The sequence below is a fragment of the Acanthopagrus latus genome, chromosome 9 (assembly GCF_904848185.1).
Source record: "Acanthopagrus latus isolate v.2019 chromosome 9, fAcaLat1.1, whole genome shotgun sequence".
Taxonomy (NCBI): Eukaryota; Metazoa; Chordata; class Actinopteri; order Spariformes; family Sparidae; genus Acanthopagrus; species Acanthopagrus latus.
In genome coordinates, this window is record NC_051047.1 from 13,964,790 (window position 1) to 13,988,577 (window position 23,788).

The window sequence follows — 23,788 nt, forward strand, 5'->3', positions numbered from 1 at the left end:
ATTATTATTAGTGGAGTCAAAGTGTTAGTGCTGAGCAACCAGTTGTGTGATTTTTAGGTCACCAGTAAAACTAGGTCGCGAGCGCAGCACAAGGTGGATGCACTCCATGCAACTAATGGAAAGACAAGAAAAGGGAATTTGTTATTCAAATTTAAACAGTAGAATAACCTAAAAAGACTGCCGAGGGAGTTAATGTGCCGTGTCTTGATGAGCCGCTGCATAAAGATTATGTAAATAGAAATTAAGTTTCACTGCAGAAAGGTTGATGATGCAGTCGCCATCATTAAGGTAGTTTTGTCATTTTGCACAATCGATAGAAAAGTAAAACTTAAAGGTGCTATATGTAAGAATTTGAGTTTAAAACATTCAAAAAATAAATCATCACCGGAATGTGAAGACAAAAGCTTTGACGTCATTCATTGTGTAACAGAGATATCAGCCAAAGTAGCATGCTAGCCCAGCTAGCCCAGCCCATAAAACCTCCTTCTCCCAGCAGTCCAAAGCTCCTTTGTTAGCAGTGTAAAAAGTCCAGCTAGTTACAAGGCTAACTCTGCTAACAAGCTAACATTTACTGCATTTATAACCAGACCAGAATAGAGTTGGCATCTGTCAGTGGTTACTCTGGTGACATGTTCCCCCTTTTTCTAGCGGTATAAATTCAGCAGGTTGTAAAATCTTACATATTACATCTTTTTATTTATTTGATTTAATTGTTGATGCTTAAAGAATAAAGCTGTGAGAAATTTGGAAACTTTTACTGATGATGCCAAACTTGTTCCAAATTCTGGTTCGACAAAAAATCATCCCCCGCAACAACCATCCCTCTCCATCCCCTGTGGGGGTTACTGATAGGTGGACTGCAGTCCAGGTCCAGATCAAGACACTGTCCTATTCTGAACCAGACTGGCGGAACATTAAACAGTTCATCATTTCATGGCCAATTACATGTGTAGTGAATCATCTCACATGACGCCACTAAATCGCGCAATCAAATCCGGCCATTCACAACTGAAGAGACAGATAAAAACACAGTGAGAGACGAGACAAGAGAGAACAGTTGTAGAAATGAGTCACAGAGAAGTAATTTCCCACAGCATGCTCTGAAAAGAGCTTTTAATCAAGAATTGACAGACTTACATGGCCAGTCTTCCCATGGGCAGTTCAGAACCGGCGTGTCTCATATCTGAAACCGTGGCGATTAATAAAAGTGGCAGTGTGAAGCGCCACTACTAGACAAAGCACAGAGCACCTATTGAGCAAACATACAGTCATGCACAGTCAGCATGGGTACAACAAGATAAAATTAACTCTGAACACTGTTAATAAAACTGGATGCCTTAAAATTTAATTGTTCTCTCTGAATCCCAACCATCTGCCAATTTTTGTCTTGGATCAGTATCTTCCAGCTGTGGGGCGCCTCCTCTGTTAAAAAAAGGAACAAATCGCCTAACCACCGCAGTCTTATAGCATACAGATAGACCTTTCTACAACACTTGAAAGCCTCACACAGATTTGATCTGCTGCTGAATGCTGCAATTGGTTAACTACAAACTGGTTACTGGTGTACATATTGTCACTATTAATCAGTATATTGTTGTTGCGAGGTGAGTAATTGTGATAAATGCACCAAACAGCCTGGACTAAGTTTAGGGTACTTACCCCAGAAATAGCCTATCCCCCATGATACCCAGTGGCACTCATTTCCATGGTAACAGGATGCTAATTGTTGTCCTTAAAGTGAATATTAGTGTATTATTGTAGCTCAGCTCAGTTATGTAACGCCTCTAAAGCCTTGAAAATGCAGCCAGTGCGTCGCTTATCTTGATATTTCCGCAGAGCACCTGAAGTATCCCCCATAATTGTTTCCCCAGTGACCTCCCAAGGAGACTTGCGGATACATTTTCGGAGTTATTATTCCATGAAAATCGTATCGATAGCAAACATGTCCTATTCCACAATCTGTCGGTGGTGCAAGAGCTGGGAACCCTCAGCCCACGTTAACGTATCTTTAAATTGAACTGATAACAAGGTCTACTTGCTCCTACGGTTTGAAGCATTATACTGTTTTCAAGGTACTGTGGTAAGATATTGGACATTTGCTTATCTACAGTATTAAATTCTACTTAATTAGTGTTATAGAAATATACATTTTATACAAAAGTTTATAATAGTGTTTGCTCAACTAAAGACTACTTCTGTTTTCTTTCTATTAAAGGTTATTATGCCAGATAATGATTATGGTAATTGTGCAATACTCTAATACCATGATTTTTTTTGTACCATGAAAATGTCATACTGTTGCAGCCTTATGTGTGGTAGAAGCTCAGTTTCACGAGCAGCTTAAGCAAGTCCTGTCACTTGAATGTGAATGCTCCCTTTGCACATTTTTGATCCGATCCTCTGAACTGAGGCTCGTCCTGAGCAGGGCAGCCATGCTGCATACTGTAGGTTACCATGGAGCCGGCATTGTGTGACTGAAAGCCTCGGTGTTGCACCCAGCGTCGGCTCGCTAACCTCACTTATTGAGAGAAACCTCAGGCCTGCATTCAAACCCAAAAACACTAAAACTCGCTGCTTGTGCTTTAAACCTCTTACTCACAGAAACACTCAAGTTCACCTCTCATCTATTGTTTATGTGTTGTTAAATTAGTCAGAGTGGGGTGTTTCAGTCTCTGAGAACCCTTAAACCCCAGCACTCTAAAGCACCAGTCCAGTGCTCCCATTTCTAGATAGATCTAAGTAAGTGTGTGTGTGTGTGTGTGTGGGTGTGTGTGTGTGTGTGTGTGTGTGTGTGTGTGTGTGTGTGTGTGTGTAGTCTCACCCTTGCTTGTCGGCTTAAAGCCACACTAACCTTATAGTACATACAGCACAAATGGTTCTGGGTGTGCTTGGAGAAGCCAGTGCCTGGGTGTGGCGTTTGCACCCTATGTATTTTGGCTGCCAGAAACCGTGGTCATGGTCACGGTAATTGCATCATTATTGCTCAGAGAAATGGAGCTCAACGCGTGCCTCTAAAAGTAGAGCAGAGTACACATTACACCCTATAATGATCAAAATGGCATCATTTTATGTGAAGATAATTACTCACAGTTTAACCCAGACCACGCGCTTCCCTTCAGTTACAGATGACTCCTCCAGCATATATCTCTTTTTCTCTCAGAGATTAGGAATCACAATTTTTCTTTATGTTGCCATGGTTACTGGTCTTTGCTCTGAATTGGTATTCTGCAGCCACGGAGGCCTGAATTCCTGCTGGACCCGGGTGGCCTGCAGACATCGAGCAACAGCTGCCCTCACAGAGGCCGAGCCTGCTCCTGCATTTGTCTCCTCGGTTTGTGTTTGTGCCCGAGTTCGCCGCCGACAAGCTAAAATGTGAGTTTTCACCTCAGGGCTACGTCCGCATTTGTCACGCTGTGGAGAACGAGCGCTAATGCTCCTGCCACAGGGCGTTTCACGCAGAGTGCTGGAGGTTTAAACTGTGCCGCATTAGAATGGGCAGTGGAATGCTGCAGCGGATGTCATGTGTCAGAATGACCTGACACCTGGACCAAATCGTTCAGGTTAGTGCCTCAGAGTGTCTCTGAATCCCAATCCCATGTTTCTCAACGCAGGACTCCCTCCACCAATCTGACGCTTTTACTTTAGTACAGCTGCTCAGGTGCACACCAGCACTGTCCATGTTTCCATCTCAGAGGAGAGGAGGAGGAGGAACATGACAGCAACACACAGTGAAACTTTTTTGACCAGTAAAAGTTTTGACCGTGTGTTAGATTGATAGGACCAGACGGTAGAGAAGGTAACCATGGTAAACACACAAAAACATGTTGGAGGCAACAATTGATAATTTATCCAAAGTCAGCTATTTTGAGTTTCATTTTCAAGCAAAGAAGTCAAACATTTGCTCACATTTGGTTCCAATCTTCTTAAATGTAAAGAGGTGCTGCTTTTCTATTAATGCCTGTAAATGAAGAGTCTGTGGGTTCTGGACTGTTTTTTCATAAAAAAAAACAAAAAAAAAACAATTTGAAGATGTCACTTTGTGCTCTGGGAAATTTGTGATGAGCTTTTTTCTCATTTTTTTTATTCAATGTAGAAATTATATATTTTGAATTGCTAATTATGATTCGGCATCATCATTGTGGGCTTATTAGCATGCTAGTGTTAGCATTTAATTCTGAGGACTCCTGTGTCTTAGTACACAGGGCAGCTAGTGTGTGTGTGTGTGTGTGTGTGTGTGTGTGTGTGTGTGTGTGTGTTACCCAGGAAAAAAAGCCACTGATCTGCTGCAGTCTCATCCTCCAGCGTGGCCAGAAACACTATGGCAGTATTTTAAAAGATATAATGACACATACTTTGAATTCAAGGAGCATCTCTGTATACGCTGGTGACAGCAGCAGTGTTTTCTTTCTTCAAACCGAGAGTGCTTTCTTGGTAGTTGACCCTAATCCTCATCCACAGGAAGTGCTGCCTCGGTCTAAGGTCAACTCTGACGGGGAAATCCCTGCACACCCTCGCACGCTGTCCGACTTATAATTAGACGTTCGTTGTGAATACATTAAACTTCTTAAATATGGTCTTTGGCTTATCGATTTTCAGCCCTCTGAGCATCCCTGGAGGTGGTAGTTTGCAGCTAGTGACTGAATAATTTGTACAGCTATGTTTGCTTTTTTTGTTTGCTTTTCATCCAGCTGCTTGTAGCCTCACATATCCCTCAAAACGAGTTTGTCAATGCAGGTTTTGCTCAAATGGTCGCCGCGGCTCACAGACTGGGAGGATAAACCTGAACAATGCTGCTGCTGATCGTTACTTTTCATCAGAATGAGTTAAAAGTTTTTTTTCCTGTGTGTGTTTGGGATAAAACTCTGCCACTTCTGACAGTGTTTGGGAGGTCAGGTCACAACAGTTATCATCGTTACAGTAACTCGACTACATCACAGGGCAGAGGGCCTCTGGATTTGCTGCTCTGGGAGCTAAGTAGTTTAAGGCTAATCTCCAGGAGGCCAATTGATTGGCCTCACCAGTGGAGCAGCATGTGCAGCTGTCATTATTTATTACTGGTGGAGATTATGCGGAAGGGAACGTGTGGCAGGAGAGCGCCAGCAACCGACGCATTCCGCGGGAGACCTGGTCGCTCCAGCCATGGAAAGAATCGCTTTTAACACCACATGAGCTCCCGGTCTCGTCTTCCTCGCAGTGTGTCCCGCTGGACGAACCTGTGGTGGTCCGGGGTGATGAGTCGAGGCAGAAAGCTGCTCCCTGTGTTGTTGCCACACACTGAGTGATGTTGTCTGTCGGTAAAAGGCCTCTCTCCGGCACTGTGGCAAGTTTTAAAACAAACACTCGTGTCCTCTTATATATGTATGTTTCACCTGTGTTGGACTGATTCATCCGCTTGAGTCAGACTGTAATTAATCAAACGAACTGAAGAAATATTAAAGAGATTAATCAAAAATTAAGTAAGTCATTAGTGTCAGATGTAATTAGCAGTGGGAAATATGGATAAAATCATCTGTCACACTGTAAGTGGTCTTTAACGCTAAAACAATTGGTTCATTAATCTATTACTCAATCAGCTGAGAGTTAGTGGAAGCTATTTTCATGATTGAGTCATTAGGTGAGGAAAAAAATCACAATAACATTGTGTTCCAGCCTCTGATATGTGAAAATAATCAGCTTTTCTTTACTATACGGTATAAGATCATACATTAGGTTTGGGACATGTGGTGAACAGAGCAAGCAATGTGAATCGTTTGCCTTGTGCTAAAAAAATGTATTATTATTTTAATTATTCGAGCATTTTATGTCTTTTTTTAGCTGGCAGAGTGCAGAGAAATGACAGCAACGGAGCCCCATAATGAGCTTTTTTAGCCATTCGGTCATATTCAAAGCAACATAATGTAGAAATTGGCATGAAACCAAGTAACAACTATGCGACAGGGTAACTCACCAGTTGAGCATGGATTAACTGCATCAGGCTCGGGTCAGGTTTGGACTTGTTAAACAGAACGTCTGTCATGTTTGGACAGAAACTGTGGCCAAAGCTGCCCCTTAGCTTGGTAATAGGGATTTTGTCGAGCTGAAGGCAACATTTCCAAAACATGTTACGCCTTCATACAGATGAATTATCTGCAAGATGTAGCTCTATAGCAAGACCAACAAAAAATCTGACAAAACAAAAGTATCTCCTACCTTACCACCAGACTACAGAGCAGCTTCTCTCCTCAGGCTGTGAGACTCGCCCTCAGCACTCTGTCATCAAAATGAGTTTTAAATTTCAGAACCGACCCAGTGACAGGTATTAAGAATACATTCACATTTACAGAAATAACTATCTCTTCTCACTAATGCTCTCTTTTGCTTATGTAGGTCATATAAAAGCATCAGTATTCCAGTTTAAGCTCCTTGCAACACATTTAAACATAATTTCTTGGCATCAAACCTCCTCATTTTTTTCCCCCAGCCTGTTGTAGCTGCTACCTTTTGCGTCTGTCTGTGTCAGGCTAGTGAATGTCTTTGGCTGCGAATCTGGGAAGCCAAATTAATTATGTTCCCATTAATGCTAATGCACCATATATTAATGACACCCCGTATTATCGCCGCGCTCTCTCAGTTGTCCTCTCCCTTCCTCGCTCTCTCTTGATCTCTCCGGCACATAAGCAACATCACAGTGATTATGTAGATCAGTGTGTCTGCTCCAATACTAGCAAGCTGCTGTTCATGCAGCCAGCGTGGCACATTTACTTACATTTAATTACTGTACCTTGGATATTAATTTTTCGACCGTAATGTGTCCCATCTGTTTTGTATCTGATCAGTGCGTGGGGGGGGGACTATACCTTGCTTGACACTGATCCATCCGAGCCAATATCCCGGCCGCAACTTCAGCAGCTGTTCGGCTGCCTCCTCAGCAAACTCTGACAGAAATCTGAGATGGTTTGTCTTACAGTCCCCGCCGTGTCCGCACTTAAATGATGAAACTGAATATTGAAAAACAGTTGCCCGGGCAATTACAGAGGCGGATGCGGCTGCTTACTGTCCCACAACTGATCTAATATGTAGATCCTCGGAGGAAGTGTCACGCTCAGTGGAGACGTAAATGATCCTAGTGCGCGCTGGCTTGGTTTACTGGGGGGAGGCGAATGAAACTGGAAGGTAGTGCCGCCGCTCGGTTTGGTGTACTGTGACAGACTGTGAATTGGATGTGACTTTTCGGGGTTGCAGTTTTTCCAGCTTGTTATGCAGGGGACTGATGAGGACTTGATTCCATTGCGGAGGCGTTTCTGTTTTCCCCCTCATCTTTTGGTTTTGTGGCCTGCGTCAGTCGCTTTGAGATTAATTTAGATTGCTCTTCTCTCATCCAGACCCCGTGGTGCATGTGTTGTTGTTTGCACTGATTTTTGATCCTTTAGCAAACACAACTCATGGGGTAAAGTGTCAGATGCGGTGACGAAACCTCAGCCCGCAACACTGCCAGAACTGTATTATCCACGAGAAGATCCTTTAGATTCAGCTCCCTGGTGTATCCTGCAGTAAGACCGTCTGTCCTGAGGATCAGGCCAGGCCTGGTTGGAGCCCGCTGACCGTTTAATCAATCCAAATCATTAAGAATTACCTTTCTGACATGGTTTGTATTCAGATTATATATGAAAGGCTTGCCTCCGTCTTGGCCTGACCTTGGGGGAGTTGTCTCTCACAGTTACACTTAATTAATCTCTTAATTAACCTATTGATTGCCTTCACAGTTACAGTGCTCTACAGTATTCACAGCTACATAAGGGACCTGGTGTTCTCTTAATTCTGCAGGTGGTTCCCTTTACACAAAGATGACACACACAGAGAAAGCTGTTGATGGTCTTAATTTTCCTTCAACTCATTTGAAACATATTCCATAATTAAAGATATGATGTCCTTTGTTATTACATATATTTTTTTGTTTTGCTCAGAGATGTGCACTCATCTAATGAGTTAATAAGTTGTACTGATGCCAATACAGTAACATTCTATACCCATCGTGTTAGTGGAAGATTTCAAGTCTGTAAATCGCCGCCACCGCTCCCCTCTTCCAAGTGATTTTTTTTTTTTTTACATGAATAGATTTCGGAAGTGTTCAATCGACTATGTCAAAAATACAATGCTTGACTTCCCCTGCTCCTCACAGACTATATGGGTCATTGCATAGGGGTTCGCATCAACATCTAACATCGCAGTGTGGGCCTGCACAACAGTCACATATCACAAGACGCGTGATGTCAATTTAGGTAAATTAACTCAAACGCATCAATACTACATCTTTTACTGCTGGATACACAAGGAACACATGGACAGTTCTCATTGTCCACGACTGATCTATGACAGAAGTCGGTCTGATGGAGCAGAATTGAGTCCTATTTTTGGAGTTTGTTGCTTGTGAATATCAAACAAGGATACTTTTAATTTTGACTCTGTAATATCAGGTATCTTTTCATTCGATACCACATTTCAATACATAAGGAGTTTTATCTCCTGTCTAACACTGTCAGTGAGCCAAGAAGCATGGAGCACGCTTGTTGTGCCAAGATCTAAGAGTGCTGGTGATTGGCTATCTCTGGGCATGCTGGAAAAACACTATGTTATCACCAGAGAAGACTCACCATGTGTATGTGTCGTGTAATTTGATATTGACAAAAATATTGTTCAGGAACTGGTATACAAGTCAAGGGATTGGTATTGGTTCTGATAGCCCAGCCTGTGATCATATTGCAGAAAACCAACTTATTGCAATGTGAGTTTTTTCCAATATTGTGCAGCCTTCACGTCGAAGACTGAAGATTTCTTACAGTATTTGGCTGCGAGCAACCACAGAAATAGTCATTTGTTTCCCTAGATCTGAGTACAAATACCCCTGTAGGGTCTAATATTATTTATTCAGTGATCAACACTTGATACCTTTCCACGTGATAAAATGCTAATTTAGGCTCAAAATGTTGTACATTTACTAACCGTAATAAAGGAAGTCATTTTGAGGAGCTTTCTGCAGTGTTGTTGAAATGACCATACAGTTTATTAGACCCTTGATTAATTAAAGTATTGAACACCCTGACATCATTTATAACTTAACCAAGTTTGTTATATGGAAGTGTAGGATTCATTTTAGTGGTGAAAATTGCTTTTTATGCAATTGTGAACTTCTCTCCTCATGCCATTTCACTTTTTTTGTTATATTTCCTACAGCGATATGGTAATAGTAGTTTAAAATGTATTATTCAGTTATTCAGTCTGCTTTTTATCGAGCTAAACTAAATGTGGAGTTTGTGCCTAATGTGAAGTGACGCATCCTCCCCCCCGAGTGACAGTAATCCCTGGCTCTGGGAAGGGGTGGCGGTGGTGAAAAACCAGCATGGGTTCAGAATTCGAAGCGCTCTGAAAGGGATTCAGGCAGCTGAAGGAAAAAAGAGGCCAAATTATTTGGTAATTCCAGCTGCCTTAAAGCCCTCTGTTGCACTCTGCTTATTTTAATGATACTCCAAGTCAGACTCAGACGTGATAGAATTTGTGTCATGTTGCATCAGTGTATGTTAAATACGCCGGCATGACTTGTTACTATTTATTTGCAAAAGTGGAGCGTGTTGGCGTGTTTGTTTGAATCTCTGCAGCTGCTTGTTTAGCAGCGCCACTAACGAAGCCAAACCCACGACTATTAGATCCATCTTCTGATTTATGGCGCTCTGACTAACAGTGGGAGGTCCTCGGACAAATGCACGGAGCCATGCACTGTTAAGTATTCGGCGGCACAACGGTCACGGCAAGACTCTTAATTATTCTTTATGCAAGATCAATATGTTGCCAGCAAGCCCAGACGAGGCTGAGAGGAAGGCAGGCAGGGGAAGTGTCCAAGAGAGGAGGAGGAGGAGGAGACATAGAAGGAGGAGGAGATGTAGGAGGAGGAGGAAGCAGCAGCTACCTCGATCTCAGCTTCAACCCCTATTGAATCTAGGGGACATTATTTTCATGGTTGTCCTCCCGGGGCCTGGAGGGCTGGCCCACTGTGACAGAATGACTCTGACAGCTATGGCAGCCCAATCATCACTTTTCCCTTCACTTAGTTGATATTTTTCATCTGCAGCTTGAGGGAGAAAAAAAAAAAAAACACAAACAAAGCAGGGGAAAAAAACGCGATACTTTGAATAACGTAATTACCTAGTGTTTCCTATAAACGCAACACTACTTCGGACAGCCGTAATTTTATTAAAGCTGTCCTAATTATGAACAAGCCACCGCAAACATATGCGCGGTCACACGTCCGTATGTGCAGCGAGGGCGTGCAGGTGATTTGACAGGATTATCAGTGGGCTTGCCTCCCTCCGCTGTTCTCTCTTTGTCAGCTTCCCGCTGTAGTCGAGTCACCCTGGGAACCTCTGCAGCACGAGACCTGAATCTCAATGAGCTTTAGCTGCCACTGACCTCTCTGTCCTACCCTTCCCTTACCATGCGCACCATACACCTGCTCATGCGCCGCCACGCATGTAAAGATGTCGACATGCGCTGAAGCATACTTAAAATAGCTGAGGGTTTTTTTTGTTTTTTTTTTTGCTTTATTGCGATAGAACCTGTGGGAGTACGGGACAGGCAGTCAGTGCAGTCTTCACATATGTTTTCAATAAGAGCATCGGGAGGATCCGCTGTGGGAACGTATCTGCCTGCCTCTGTAAGCAGTTTTGTAACCTCAGCCCAGCCCTGAGCAGCTTTATCAGAGGAGCCACGGCTCACTTAAAAGTATCCAAAATCATTCCCCTGGGGATTTCCACTGCCGCCGCGTCACATGTAAGAAGTTGCAGCGAGAGAAGCCGCGGCATCTGAAGTCAGCTTCAAGTCTCCAGAAGTTGCCGTCTTATCAGATGAGCAGCGGAGACAGTCGGATGCAGTGAAGTGACCTTTTCCCACTTCTGGATTTTTGCTTATTCCCTCCTTTAAATCACACAGTCTCTTTCATCTGTGACCTCGATCAGCTTCCTGTGATGTTGCTGAATGTCACAGGAGGAAAAAAACCTCCCGCTGTGAGATGACTGCTCCATTATCTTTCAAGGTGTAGTTGAACCACTGGGCTAGCCTGGCTGATATGAAAGTATTGATACACTGTAGTATCGTGATCCTGTATCGATTCTTAACAATATTGGTTTTTAATTAATAGTTTACATGCAAAGATTTGCAGCAGTTATTGTTAGTTTGTTTCTTTTCTTAATTTGTTTAATCAAAGACACCTGCAAGAACCCGTTCTTTTATTTTTGATCAGGAAATATACCAATGTATATCATTATCATGATATGAGACTATATATCATAGATTTTGAATGTTGCTACATCACTCCTTGTAGGGGCACCGCCACAAAATTAAGGAGTACCACTGAAATTGATATTATTTTAGGGCTTTTATGTAATTTTTGTGTTTATTTATTTATTTATATATTGGCATGGCAGCCATGGCAAAACATAACCAGCAGAAACACTTCATGATGATTAATAATGAAAGGAGGCACATTTGCAAGTCACACAGGTGCTCCTAGCTATAATATTTAGTAGTATTGTCTCAAACTAAGGTCACAAAATGCAACGAATCGGTCCTGTCTGGAGCCCTGATCACTGATGATTATGATGTCATTGTATTCATATTATATGAAAGAACCAATAGTCATACCAACATTATTGTCACAATGACTACATGGGTATTTGATCAAAATCATCATGATATTTGATTGTGTTGCTTAGTCCTGACATTTATGAGGTGCTTTTGAGCAGATCTCTAAATGTCAAACTATCAATTGTGTATTGCAGTATGCCCTATAAATGCTGTGATATTATTTAAAGGCCATACCTTTTGCATATGGTGGTGTGCTCTTTATATAATGACAGTTTTCCTACAGCATCTATAGCAATGTATGAATTGTAATCTCTGTATCATGGTATATACCATGTTGCCCACAAGTCGCCCAGTGAGCAAGACAAGAAAACTGGAATAAAACATTTGAAGTCCCTTCTTGGTATCCTGTCAAACGATGGCTGACCACTTAGCTTGAAAAACATTACTGCACTGCAACCACCACAACTCCCACATTTAACCAGCCATGATTCCCTTTGTTCTTTCCGTCTATCCAGAGCCTAAAGGCTTTGGCAGTCTTTTCGCCACCCATGCCACCCACCCGCCACACTCCCCCCGGGAGAAGTTTGGTGTGCGCTGCCCGGCCTGGCTTATTACAAGTGAAGTGGGCCATACCAAAATCTCCTGGAGGGGAACTGTCGAGGGAGGGAACACAAGGCTGCTTTGCACCTGACCTTTATGGTGTTTTTTTTTTTTTTTTGGGGTTGTTGTTTTTTGCTGACAGGAGCTTACTAACAAAAGGTGGGGGTTGGGCAGGGGGTGTGGGTATTTGGTCTGCCCTGAAGTGGAAACTCGAACAGACATGTGTGCAGACATCGCTGTCATCTTTATTTAGCCTTCCTCTGTCAGTCGGAGCATGTGGAGGTCAGCGTAGCGATGCGGGCATGCTAGCATTCATACACATGTAAACAGTAGTAGCATCCCATGAGCCTATGTTCCAACCTAATGAACCCAGACAGACCCTTCCCCGCACATCTGACTAGGGACTGAGCCCAGCTGAATCAGGATGCATCGGTGCACTCGGGAATTGGCCGCTCCTATGTAAACGAGCTGCAGTGCTTTTATAGATAGAGGTCATAAAATTGCAGATCGTTGACATATTCCTGGCAATGCGGATGGTGAAAGAAGTGTCAGCTGCTGAGCGTGATGTTTCTTTTAGTCTGTAACCTCTCTGCATGCATGACACTGTTTGAAAAGGGTGAGAAATCAGGTGTCAGCTGCATGTCAGGGTGAACAAGTCACAGCTTCTTCTTTATCTTACTGTGAATGCACATGTGTAATTCACCACTTGCTGCAAAGTATCATCAGCTTTTCCCAGCATCTGCATTTGTGCACAGTTGTCATGGTGGAAGTTTGAATATTTTTCTGTCAGTTGTTGTTTTTCATTTGGAGACTAGTTGAGATGAAAAAAATAAAAAAAAATAACAAAATGCTAAAAATTCACTGCAGCTTCTTCTGTAAGAGGTACAAATGTTTAATAATAGAATTTAAAAACGCCCTCTTGCCTTCAAATCTTCTGGCGGTGTTGCTTCAACTAGCTAAATCAGGCAATTTGCTCAAACCTGGTGCCCACAGTACCCACAATGCAGCTTAGCCACTGAGTGACATCACAGGAGGCAGTTTATCAGATGACATGCAGCTTCCTCTGGAGCCACAAAAGGCTTTACACTACTTGTTCCACATATGCAGTCGTACTCCCCGAGACCTGTAAACACATTTTAACGTGTAAAATTAGTGGAGTTACCCTTTAAATGTTAAATGTGTAGTCTACAAAAAGAAATTGTGACGCTTTAACGTTGTAACTTTGCAACTTGTTAGCACGCTGGAATTAGCATTTATCTCAAGGCGCTGCCTCACACGTCTGCTCGTCTGACTGCAAACCCTGAGTGTTGTGTTTGAGGTCTGGCAGTCACATTTGGCAGCAATTACAAGCTATCAATAAAGTGTACTATTGTGTGATCTCTGATGTGTTAAGAGAGCACCGAAGACGCCCCAACCAGACATTGTGGCTGCATTGATTACTGCCAAGATGCCGTTACATAAACAGACAATAGGTGTTAATCACTGGAGACATCTTTGACCTGTGACAGTAGGAATGCGGTGGTACAAATGATCAAATTCACAATGGCTGAATTCCATTTAGCTGCTTCAGTTTCAGGGTCCTGGCGTTGTGCATGCTGGCTCACTGTCGCACCGTCATGGCTCCTGGGACAGAACAGTACCATCATTTATGTTATGCGTCACGTCTGTGCTCTCCCTGCTGTGATGAGTCCAAATGTCTGATGCAAAAAGGCAGATGAATACAAAACATTTTAAAAAGATCAATATACACAACTCTGTCCTCAAACTTTTTGTTCTGGCTTGGCCCTTTAGTTCAAGTTTAAGGAGAGTCTTAGACAAGCTATTTCAAATAGCGGTGTGTCTTCAGCTTTGTGATCGTTTGGAAAATTCATTTTCCTTTTTGATCCAAGTCTATAAAGTAACAGACTCCCCAGTTTGAATTGGAACCACTTGACCGGTTTGCACCGAGCCCTGACATCAGTGCTTTGGGATGAGCTACAATGCCGACTGTGAGCCAGGTCTTATCACACAACACTTATGCTCTCGTGGCTGATTTGGAGCAAATCCCTGCTGCCTGATTCCAAAATATTGTGGAAAAGTCTTCCTAGAGCAGAACAGGCTGTTAGATAAAGCCCACAGTTTTGGAAAGAGATGTTTAACGACGTTTGAGTATCCACCAAATTGTAAACCCAACATGACGTCACCTACAGTATTGAATTGAAGACCACTGTTTTGAGGCCTCAGGTGTCCTATTACAGTCATTGGACTAGAGTAGCAACAAGCTGTGACGCTGGCATAACGTTATGCTTCTATGTTCTCGGTTGCAAGTTGTAAGGGAACAAAGGGAATCTGACAAATTCTTATCAATTCACAGCTTCCAAATTAATCTGCAACTGTGAAGACAATGGTTAATAAAAATCCGCAGGGACGTCGCTCCATGTTTCAAGGTGAAAACAACACGTCCGATAACCTAATTAGCTAATGTTAGCGTTCAACCACTTCCTAGCTAACATTATCGCCTGATTACATCCAATGCCTTTCACATTGAGGCTTAAACGAATATGTCCACGATGTGTGTTGGTATTTTAGAATTTACGGCTCTCCTATCGCATCATGTAATTATCAGCCAGTAACATTAGCTAGGAAAGGGTTAAATTCTAATATTAGCGTTAGCAAAGGGTTATCATAGATGTCGTTTGACCTTGAAGGGTTAGGGTTTCAGGTTGTCTTTACTGTTGCTGCTATTGCGACGCTGTGAGTCAACACTTTCGTACGACTTGCTAACTTCCCATCCTCAAAGTGAATTCAAAGGCTGCTGATGACCACTACTAATTTTCAGACCCCGAAGCTTTGATAATATTTTATACATTTAACTGTGTCCACATACTTTTTTGGGGGACATTGAAGGGGGTGTTGTGCCCTAGATGAGCGCCCCCTGGTGACATTGTACTGTTAAACCTGCTGTGATGGGCGAGACAGATGCCAGTGTTTCCCCCTTTTCCCATGCAGTGTAACATATTTTGGTCTTTAATCGCGCGAGATGACCGGAGTTCAGTTGCGTAAGACGTCGCATTCAGTCCGGATTGCATCATTATATTGTAGCAGTCGGACCTCAGAGAAGAAGACCGTGTCACGCAGTGTCCTCTGAGTGCGTGCGTCACGGCGGCAGTCAATCTGCGCGCCCTGTGCTTCATTAAGGACAGTGCTGTTATTGTGCCGGCTGCAGCGGTGTCAAGTGGCAACACCATAACTCCGGCCTGCAACAGCTGCATTTAATCAAGCGCTGCCTGGCTCTAATCAGCCTCTGCCTTACCCATCTCTGCTTGGCTCGTGGTCATTTTACACTGACAGCAGATTTATTCGTCTGGATATGAGAGTGCTCCGGCGAGGCCGAAACGCTCCTCGGCCTCCACCACGTTCGGCTCGATTTTCTCTGCTTTTTCTTGCTCCTGCAGCCTCCGCAGAGCACATTTGTTGTAATCGGTGGAGGGAAAAAAAAAGAGAGAGAGAGAGAGAGAGAGACACAGGAATTCATTCAGGGGTTTCTTCGGCTGCTGGTTGCAGCAGTCTATTAGGAAGCTGTGTGCGTGTGTGTGTGTGTGTGTGTGTGGAAGGCTGTGTTCTTGGCTGATGGCCTCTTCCCCCTCCAGCCTCCTTGTGGCTTCCCTCATCAGTGCCTTCACCATATGGAAACAGCTGGTCCTCGGCGGTAGGATGCCCTCTGCGCTGCGTGAGGCAGCCTGGAGAGAGAGATGGCGGTGCTACACACAGGAAGGACAGATAGACACAGGGAGGAGCTGTGAGGGAGGGTGGGAGGCTTGTTTGGTGGAAGATTACGGATTCGGTTGTGAAAGTGTAAACCCCTCTCACTAAGCTGGCGGAGCTTAAGTTTTTTTTTATTCTCTAAGCATAAATGGGAACACAGAGTGTCATTCTTTGCCTTTGAAACACGACATCGATTTACAGGCCGGCGAACGACTTTATTGTTGGATGAAAAGAGGATGTCTACACAGTTCAGGGAATTCTTGTTGTAACTTGGGCCATAGCAACTCACTGTCCTTTTCTGCAGAAACAGAGGAGAAACTGCTTCCTTCAGACGCAGCCCTGGATCATTATCCAGCCCAGCGGCAACTGCCTCTATAAACAATCTCATTCTGTGGCTCATTCTGGCGCAAACCAGTCACGAGGAAGCAGCCAAGCAGAAAGACAAGCTCTGTGTCTCTGTTGGGTGTCCATAACCGAACAAGTGTTTCCGTGGAAATCCCTGACATTTATTTGACCTTGCATGGGAACATTCCCCCCCGCCCCCCGTCTCCAAAGATATGGAGACATTTTGAGGTTTGCATGCTGAGCATTTGTAGGAAAGTGGGCAGTTAGGTTAGTCTTCAAAAAGTGTTTATGTGTGCTGTGTGGGGTGAGTGAGGACAGAGACGGTTCAGGGGGACTCTTTATCCCGTCCTGATACTGTATCAGCCTCAAAGGCTTCTGGTCCATCATCGGTGACAGCAGTGACAGTGAAAACACAGATCAAAGACGGCGTCCAGCCCCCCCGCAGCTGCAGTCGCTGTCTGTGGCCAGCTGAGCTTTTGAATGCCAGGCCTGTGGAAGGAGGGAGAATAGCAGAGGTTGCTGTTGTCCAGTTAGGTGACATTAACTTCCACAGGGTTCGACAGTTCTACAAAGCACTCGGCCTTTTGTCTGTCACTGTTCTTTTGTCTCAAAGTCTTATCATTAGGGTCCACTGAAGTTTAGATGTCCCCCTCGTTTTTTAACAAGACTGTGAAATGTCACTTGGATCGAATTGCCGAGAACAACACCCACAGAAGTGTTATTTTAACCCGAGTCCTTTTGTTGTTGTTTTTTTCTCCCCCTCCTGTTCACAGCAAAAAGCCTCGGGCAAGGTGCTGTTCGACCTGGTGTGCTCCCACATGAACCTCATCGAGGGGGACTACTTTGGCTTGGAGTTTCAGAACCATCAGAAGATGATGGTGAGTGAGGAGAGAGGTGGAAGTGAAAAAGGAGTTTCTTCTTACAAAGCTGGCTACTTAGTAATGTTTGTTTTTCATCTTTTTTTTTTTTCACACAGGTTTGGTTAGACCATATCAAGCCCATTATCAAGCAGCTCAGACGTAAGTTGTTTTTTGTGTTTTTCTTTCAAGGCATCTTTTTCTTTGAATGTGTCACTGTTTTTTTTGGAAAATGTTACCACTGTGTGATTGTCACTACAAGGAGAAAACAGATCTAGTATTTTATGCAACCAAGTCAAATAGGAGATCCACACTCGCCTTGCTAAAACGAATGTAGTCTTATAACAACCATCTGCAGTAAATCCTCTGTTCATGAAGGCTATAACATTCATGCACAATACAACTGATACCGCTAACCACCAATTACCTGCCTCTCATGTCTGATTACTGATGATACAGCTGATCATTTCACGTGTTTGATTTTTAAAAGTTCATAACCTGTAGTTCAGTCACACCTGGGGGAGAGTAACGCCAGTACACAGCAAGCAAAGATGGCTGATTTAATACTCCAAAGCTCTAATAAGATGTTTTTTGTTGAAACTCATTTGTCTCCTCCTTTTGATACACGCTAGATGATATTTCCCGATATCTGATATCTGATACCTACCCTGATGTTCAGTTATGGAGCTGACCTGTTTTTGAGTGGTATTGATTCAACCTCATGGTTATTCTGGAAAAGGCAGCTTGTGGTGCCGTTAAATTACGATACATCATACTAAGAGAAGAGTCTTGTACTAATTGACAACTCATTTATATTAATGAGGGAAGCGGTAATAACATTAATACCTCAGCGCTGCTATACAATTCAGCATCACCACAAACATCCTCGTAAACGATCAGCGTTTAAATCACACACCTGTGACACATCGCAGCCTTCACAAACGTAGGATTTATCTCTTAGTGCACTTAGTTCTGGCTCACCTACACAGAGCCAATGGTGTATGGGCATGTCAGAGTAAAAAAATATCACAAACGGTAAAAACGCAGACTGGTTTCAACCGACACTGGGTTTTCCTCAGGACGTGACTGGAAAGAGGAGTTAGGAATTAGCAGAATTAGTTTGAATTAGCGGCCTGAGAGCTGAACCTCACCAGCACGTCACACAGTAAATATACCACAGATGACATATGTGGAACTGCAGAGGTGGTTGTGTCTATTCAGATAATAAAGATAGTAAGATTGATAAAAGTAACATCGATACACCAACAACAACGCAAGTACGGAGCCACTTTACAAAAATGGACTCAAATCTGTTTCCTTATTAAGATATTGATACACCAAAGCATCACATTTTAAAAATCCAATTAAGAGCCTGTCTGAAGTAATTTATCGAGATGATGGCCTCCTCTAATAGACTGCTCCACAGACTCCACAGTGTCCTTTTCAAAAGCCCGTTGTTGCCATTATGACAATTACGAAAAGAGCGTGCCATAGGCTGATCTATCTTCTGTTGTCACAAAACCCATTGATCCCACACAGGGCCGAAGCACACGATCCTGAGGTTTGCTGTGAAGTTCTTCCCTCCGGACCACGCCCAGCTGCTGGAGGAGCTAACAAGGTGAGCTCCTCTTTCCACGTAATTAAACTCCATTTTATCTCTTGCACCACGCACGCCTTCCAGCGGACACTGAAGTATGTATTTATATATGGTTTCTCGGTGTGCATGTAAACGACTTCAGCCGTGAACGAATGCGATTATAGAGGCATAAATGAAACATGTGCCCTGGTTCCCACAAGATTTATTCCCTCCTCAGCTGTGCAATTCACATGTCATGGCTGCCATGTTTCTGATTTAGCCCTCGGGAGAATTTTGTGGCGCTAATGATTTTCTCGTTTCTCTCTCCTCATTTGTGGAGCAGCCTCATGACTTGCATGTTTCCACTGTCAGAGTGGGGAAACAGTGCGTCTACAGGAAGTAATGTCCCTCTGACACGTCTGTGTGTGTACTGCTCAGCTGAGAAACACACTAACCAATTTTTTTATTTTTAATGAGCTATTCTTTATATTGACATACAACGCAATCATGCAGTGCAACAGGAATAACTGGAATTGTTTTTAATGTGTTAATTTTCCAGCACACAAAATCTGTCTCTTTTATATTACAGATTAAAAATATAGTTTTAAAGGAGACACATTCTGCTCATTTACAGGTCCATAGTTTTATTTGGAGTTACTACTAGGTTAAGTTTACAAGCTATAATGCTCAAAAAAACACATTAGTTTCCTCACACTGTCCAGTGCTGCAGCACTGCACTCCCCCTCTGATGAAACTCTCTGTTTTAGCTCCTGTCTCCTCTTGTCTCCTCTGATAGGTCAGCTCACACACGTCTGACCCAGCACTGCGAATAACAACAGAGCAGCTTTGCTAAGTTATTTATTATGTGCTAAACTACCTGCAATCAATCAAGTCTAATCCAATATTTACATTTATTCAGTATATACTTATTGTTAGTTGGATTTACATAAGATTCTCCTCACTCATAGATACCAGCCACCTAATTTTTTTTTCATCAAGATTCATGCATTATTCCCTGAGAAATAAACAAACATGTCAAAAAACGCTCTATGGTGCACGGTTGCTGGATCAGTCCCTCTGTCTGGATCTGTTTATGGGGTCTGTTCTGGGCCGAGACACGGCCTTCATCCAAGTTTTGCAGAAAGCTGTTCAGTAGATTTCTTGTAATCCTGCTGACAAACCAACCAACCAACAAATGGACTGAAACAAACAAAAGAAAACGCTAAACTCCTCTGTGAAGAAATAACTATAATACCTAATTCTTATTGTTTAACCAATTATTGTATCTTCTATTAAGACCACAATGATTCCTCCTCTGGCTTGGATCCAAGGGAAGCAGAAGTGTAACAAAGGAGAGTCAGTAAATCTTATGTAAATGACATCACTCAACTCATTAATCACTGAACCCAAAATGTGGCACCTGGCCCAACTTCCTTTGGAAGTCTAGTGTATCATTAAAAGCGCCAGGATGTGTAGAATTCGGTCAGACACGATGGCAGAAACTGCGATTCTGTTTCATATTTTCGTGTGATCTCGTTCTTGCACTACAAGTCACACCTGCTCTATTGAATTTGTGAAAACTGTGTTTGCTTCCAGGTACCTGTTTGCCCTCCAGATCAAGCAGGACGTTTCCGTTGGACGTCTGACCTGCAACGACAGCAGCGCCGCGCTGATGGTCTCCCACATTATCCAGTGTAAGTTCCTCGCGGCTGCTTCCTCATTTAGCTCGAGACACCAAAGAGTTGACTGATCAGATTACTGTCTTTGAAGGAACGTTATGCTTTTCTCCCACAGAGCTTATCATCCAACATTGTCGTATAGCACACTGCGCAGCATTGCAAATTGATTATCCGCGCGTTGCTATGGATACCTTTCAGTCGGAACATAATCTTGCGGGACTTGCGTCAGAACAGCCACACAAACATCAAGGTGCCATGCCAGGAAAAACTGAGCCTATACATAACTTGACATTTTTGAGCCACAGTGCGTTACACAAGCAATCAAAGACTGCATGCAGGATGATGGAGATCAGACAGATCAGTCTGTGTAGTATTCTTCTGGTAAAAAACACCCTATAGTAATATCATGGAGTTCATACAGCTGCAGAATCTGTGCCAAGAAGCATTTTGGCTATTTTGGAAGCCTAATACAACAGTTCTTGGGCTTTTCCTTTAGCACTTGTTGTGCTGAAAGTTGGTTGTTAGTGTAGGAATGGAGTCCACCAACATAAAACACTGTTAGCTACTGTTGCTCTCTGTTAGTGCAGTGGAGACGAGCCACTCAAGGAACATGCATAAAGTCACATCCTTTGGACTGTCGCTGTAAATCCAACCTGAGTCCTCCACAGAGAAATCAACAGTCCAGGAGCATTAAACAACTTCAACAAATCGTCCACAGACTTGTATAGTCAACCGAGAGAGACAGAGAAGGTCTCATATGGCCAATAAAAATGTGATTAATACATGCAATTTGCTACAAATTTTAACAAAAAGCTGCTGTAAACCCCTTTAAACTGGATGTGATGACATCAAATAGGCTTCATTATAAATCAGGGATGATTGGAAGCTTTCCTTTCTTTAAGATGCACTTTGTCATTAATCGTGTCTTTCCAGCAACAGCCTGAGAATCAACAATAAGTTGCTGGCTGCTCACAATAGCTGGCCAATAACAACAGCTGCAAAGTGCAATAGTGAACAGTATTAAAGAGGGAGCTGCTTTGAAACATCACAGACGCAAGACAAGCTCAGCATCTGTAAATCAGTATATCCAGACCTTCAAGTGGGTATTCCTGTTGTGATGGAGGTGCAAATCCCTGCCACGTTTGTGTCAATCAGTCAGGTACTTCTAGAATATGTTTACATGCTTTAATGCTCAAAGAACATATACGTTTTCTCAGTGTCCAGTGCTGCAACACTGTATTTCCCCCTCTGAAACATTCTGTATACCCAATCTGCTCTGATTGGTCAGCTCACACATGCCTGACCCTGCACTACTTACAACAACAGAGCAGCTGTGCTGAATCAATTTATAAGCGCCAAACAAGCTGCTATGCATAAATAATGACACTTGGTGTAGTGTGATGTCACAAAGTCACAGAATTAAAGGCGACAAGGCCCGGGAGGCATTTCAGGAGCAGGGTTTTCTGTGGGAAATGTGGACCGTTTTAACTTTCAAGAACTTTAAATGCACAGGAACCTACAGTTTATAAAACACTGAAGGGAAAGATGACAAATACAAAGCACAATAGTTGTCCTTGAGTGTTGGTATCTTCTTTTAAATGTGTCACTTCTCTTTATTTTGTAACAAGTATTTCATCAATAACACAACCTTTCTTCTTTACAGCTGAGATTGGGGACTTTGAGGAGAGCCAGTGCCGGTCACACCTCCTCAACAACAACTACATCCCAGATCAGATGCCCCTGATTGACAAGATCATGGAGTTTCACTCAAAGAATATGTGAGTTTCTGGAGCACAATCTTAAAATGAGGGATTTCTTTTATCCGGTTGTTTCCCTCTTAGCTCTGTGTTAAGTTCTATAAAGCTGTGGTTGAACAACACTTGAACGGGAAAAGTTGTTTCAGAGCTCGGCAAGTCCCAGGGGAAAGTTTTATTACACAGGTGACACATTCAGGAAATCAACCATTGAATGAATGGGTTCTTTCACAAGAGCGCTCTGTGGAATTCTTCATCATGTATCGACCCAGAGAGGCTCGTCTTTGTGATGTGTTTCACAACTTCCGGACTGTACTGCAAAATATTAAATCTGCTGCTCTAGCAACAAAAGGCTGTGCTGAAATCTTCCTGCAGCCCATCGAATGACTCACACAGCTGCTGGCCGCTGGGTTAGTAGGTTAAAAACCCAGATTCTCCTGAAGCAGTCTGTCTGAAGTGAAGCTGGTTATTGAGCTTGGCTCTTTTTTTCCCCAGTACTACTTCTTGCATCAGCCGAATGCATGCAGCTGGGAGTATATTACTGGAAACTTGCCAGATCTCCTCCTGCCTTCCTCCCTCAAAATGTCCTCATCAGTGAACAAATTTGAATATGAGCTCTGCAAGCCCCTGTCTCACCTCCACGCTGCAGCGGGCCGTGCCAGAGATGGACACACCGTGGGCGTCTGCCACATGAAAGGAGTGCCATTAGATTTGACTGCTCCTTTTTTTTTTACTTAGTTGATAACTGCAGTTCTTCTGGCAGCAAGCCACGTGGAGTTAAATCTCTTATTAAGTACCACACACAGGAAACAGGAAGGCTTATCCGCTGATAAGAATTAGGAAAGTTAGTTAGCATTTTGCAACCGCTCCCTAACCTTCCACCGCGGCTCCAAAAAGTCTGATAAACATTAAAAACCTGGATCCACTCGGACTCGGTCTTTTCACCTCAATTAGGGAGACACACAGCCAAGACGATAAGACGGGATTTAATGCATTTGTCCAAAAAAGACAGTTTGCACTTCTTAAGTCGGAGTGTTAACACCTGGAGGTAGGATTAGAGTTTTTAATTTTGGCTGTGTCCTAATTCACACTCCCATACACATGTTGTTTTATGCCAATACACAGATTTACAGATAAGGTGGCTTTTATGTGGTTTCAAAATTGTTCTTAATGTCAACAAATCTCACGAAAAGTCCAAATCCAATAACGAGCCAGTGTATCACTGAGTACTTCCTGACTTCCCTGCCCTTTCTGTGGCTCTCAGCCCAAAGCCCAGTTATTACTCCATGTAAATCTTTAAGATCCCATCGTAAAAAAGATCTGGAGGCCTTGTGATTTCCTAAAACAGTTGGACACTGTACTTTATAGCAAATGTGAGTCATGATTAAATAGTGCATTTGTTAAGTGACTATTTTCAGCTGTGGATTAATTCACATTTGGCCCTCAAGAGAGTTTTTAAAGCAAAGTCGCTTGTTTGTGTGTGTGTTTCTATGATGTTTAATTAAGGTAAATTACACAATTTGATGAATTACATCCAGCTTTGGGGATTGTCATGAATACAAATGAAAATATGAAATACCGCCGTCCTCATTCTTTATCTGGTTATCTTGTGTTTTGCGT

At 43.0% G+C, this 23,788-nt stretch overlaps 1 protein-coding gene and 1 long non-coding RNA gene across 2 annotated transcripts in view; one reads left to right on the forward strand and one right to left on the reverse strand.

Moving 5' to 3' along the window:
• LOC119026173 (FERM, ARHGEF and pleckstrin domain-containing protein 1) overlaps positions 1–23,788 on the forward strand; it is a 65,125-nt gene that overhangs the window by 20,196 nt on the left and 21,141 nt on the right. Inside the window, exons 3-7 of the mRNA XM_037110335.1 lie at positions 17,076–17,180; positions 17,279–17,321; positions 18,699–18,777; positions 20,332–20,429; positions 22,078–22,192. Coding sequence (XP_036966230.1) covers positions 17,076–17,180; positions 17,279–17,321; positions 18,699–18,777; positions 20,332–20,429; positions 22,078–22,192 — 440 coding nt within the window. The remainder of the gene's footprint in view (positions 1–17,075; positions 17,181–17,278; positions 17,322–18,698; positions 18,778–20,331; positions 20,430–22,077; positions 22,193–23,788) is intronic.
• Positions 1,288–3,140, reverse strand: LOC119026175. The gene is made up of 3 exons (XR_005077062.1): positions 3,089–3,140; positions 2,852–3,011; positions 1,288–1,422 (listed from the first exon to the last, which is right to left on the reverse strand). It is a non-coding gene; the product is annotated as an uncharacterized LOC119026175 (long non-coding RNA).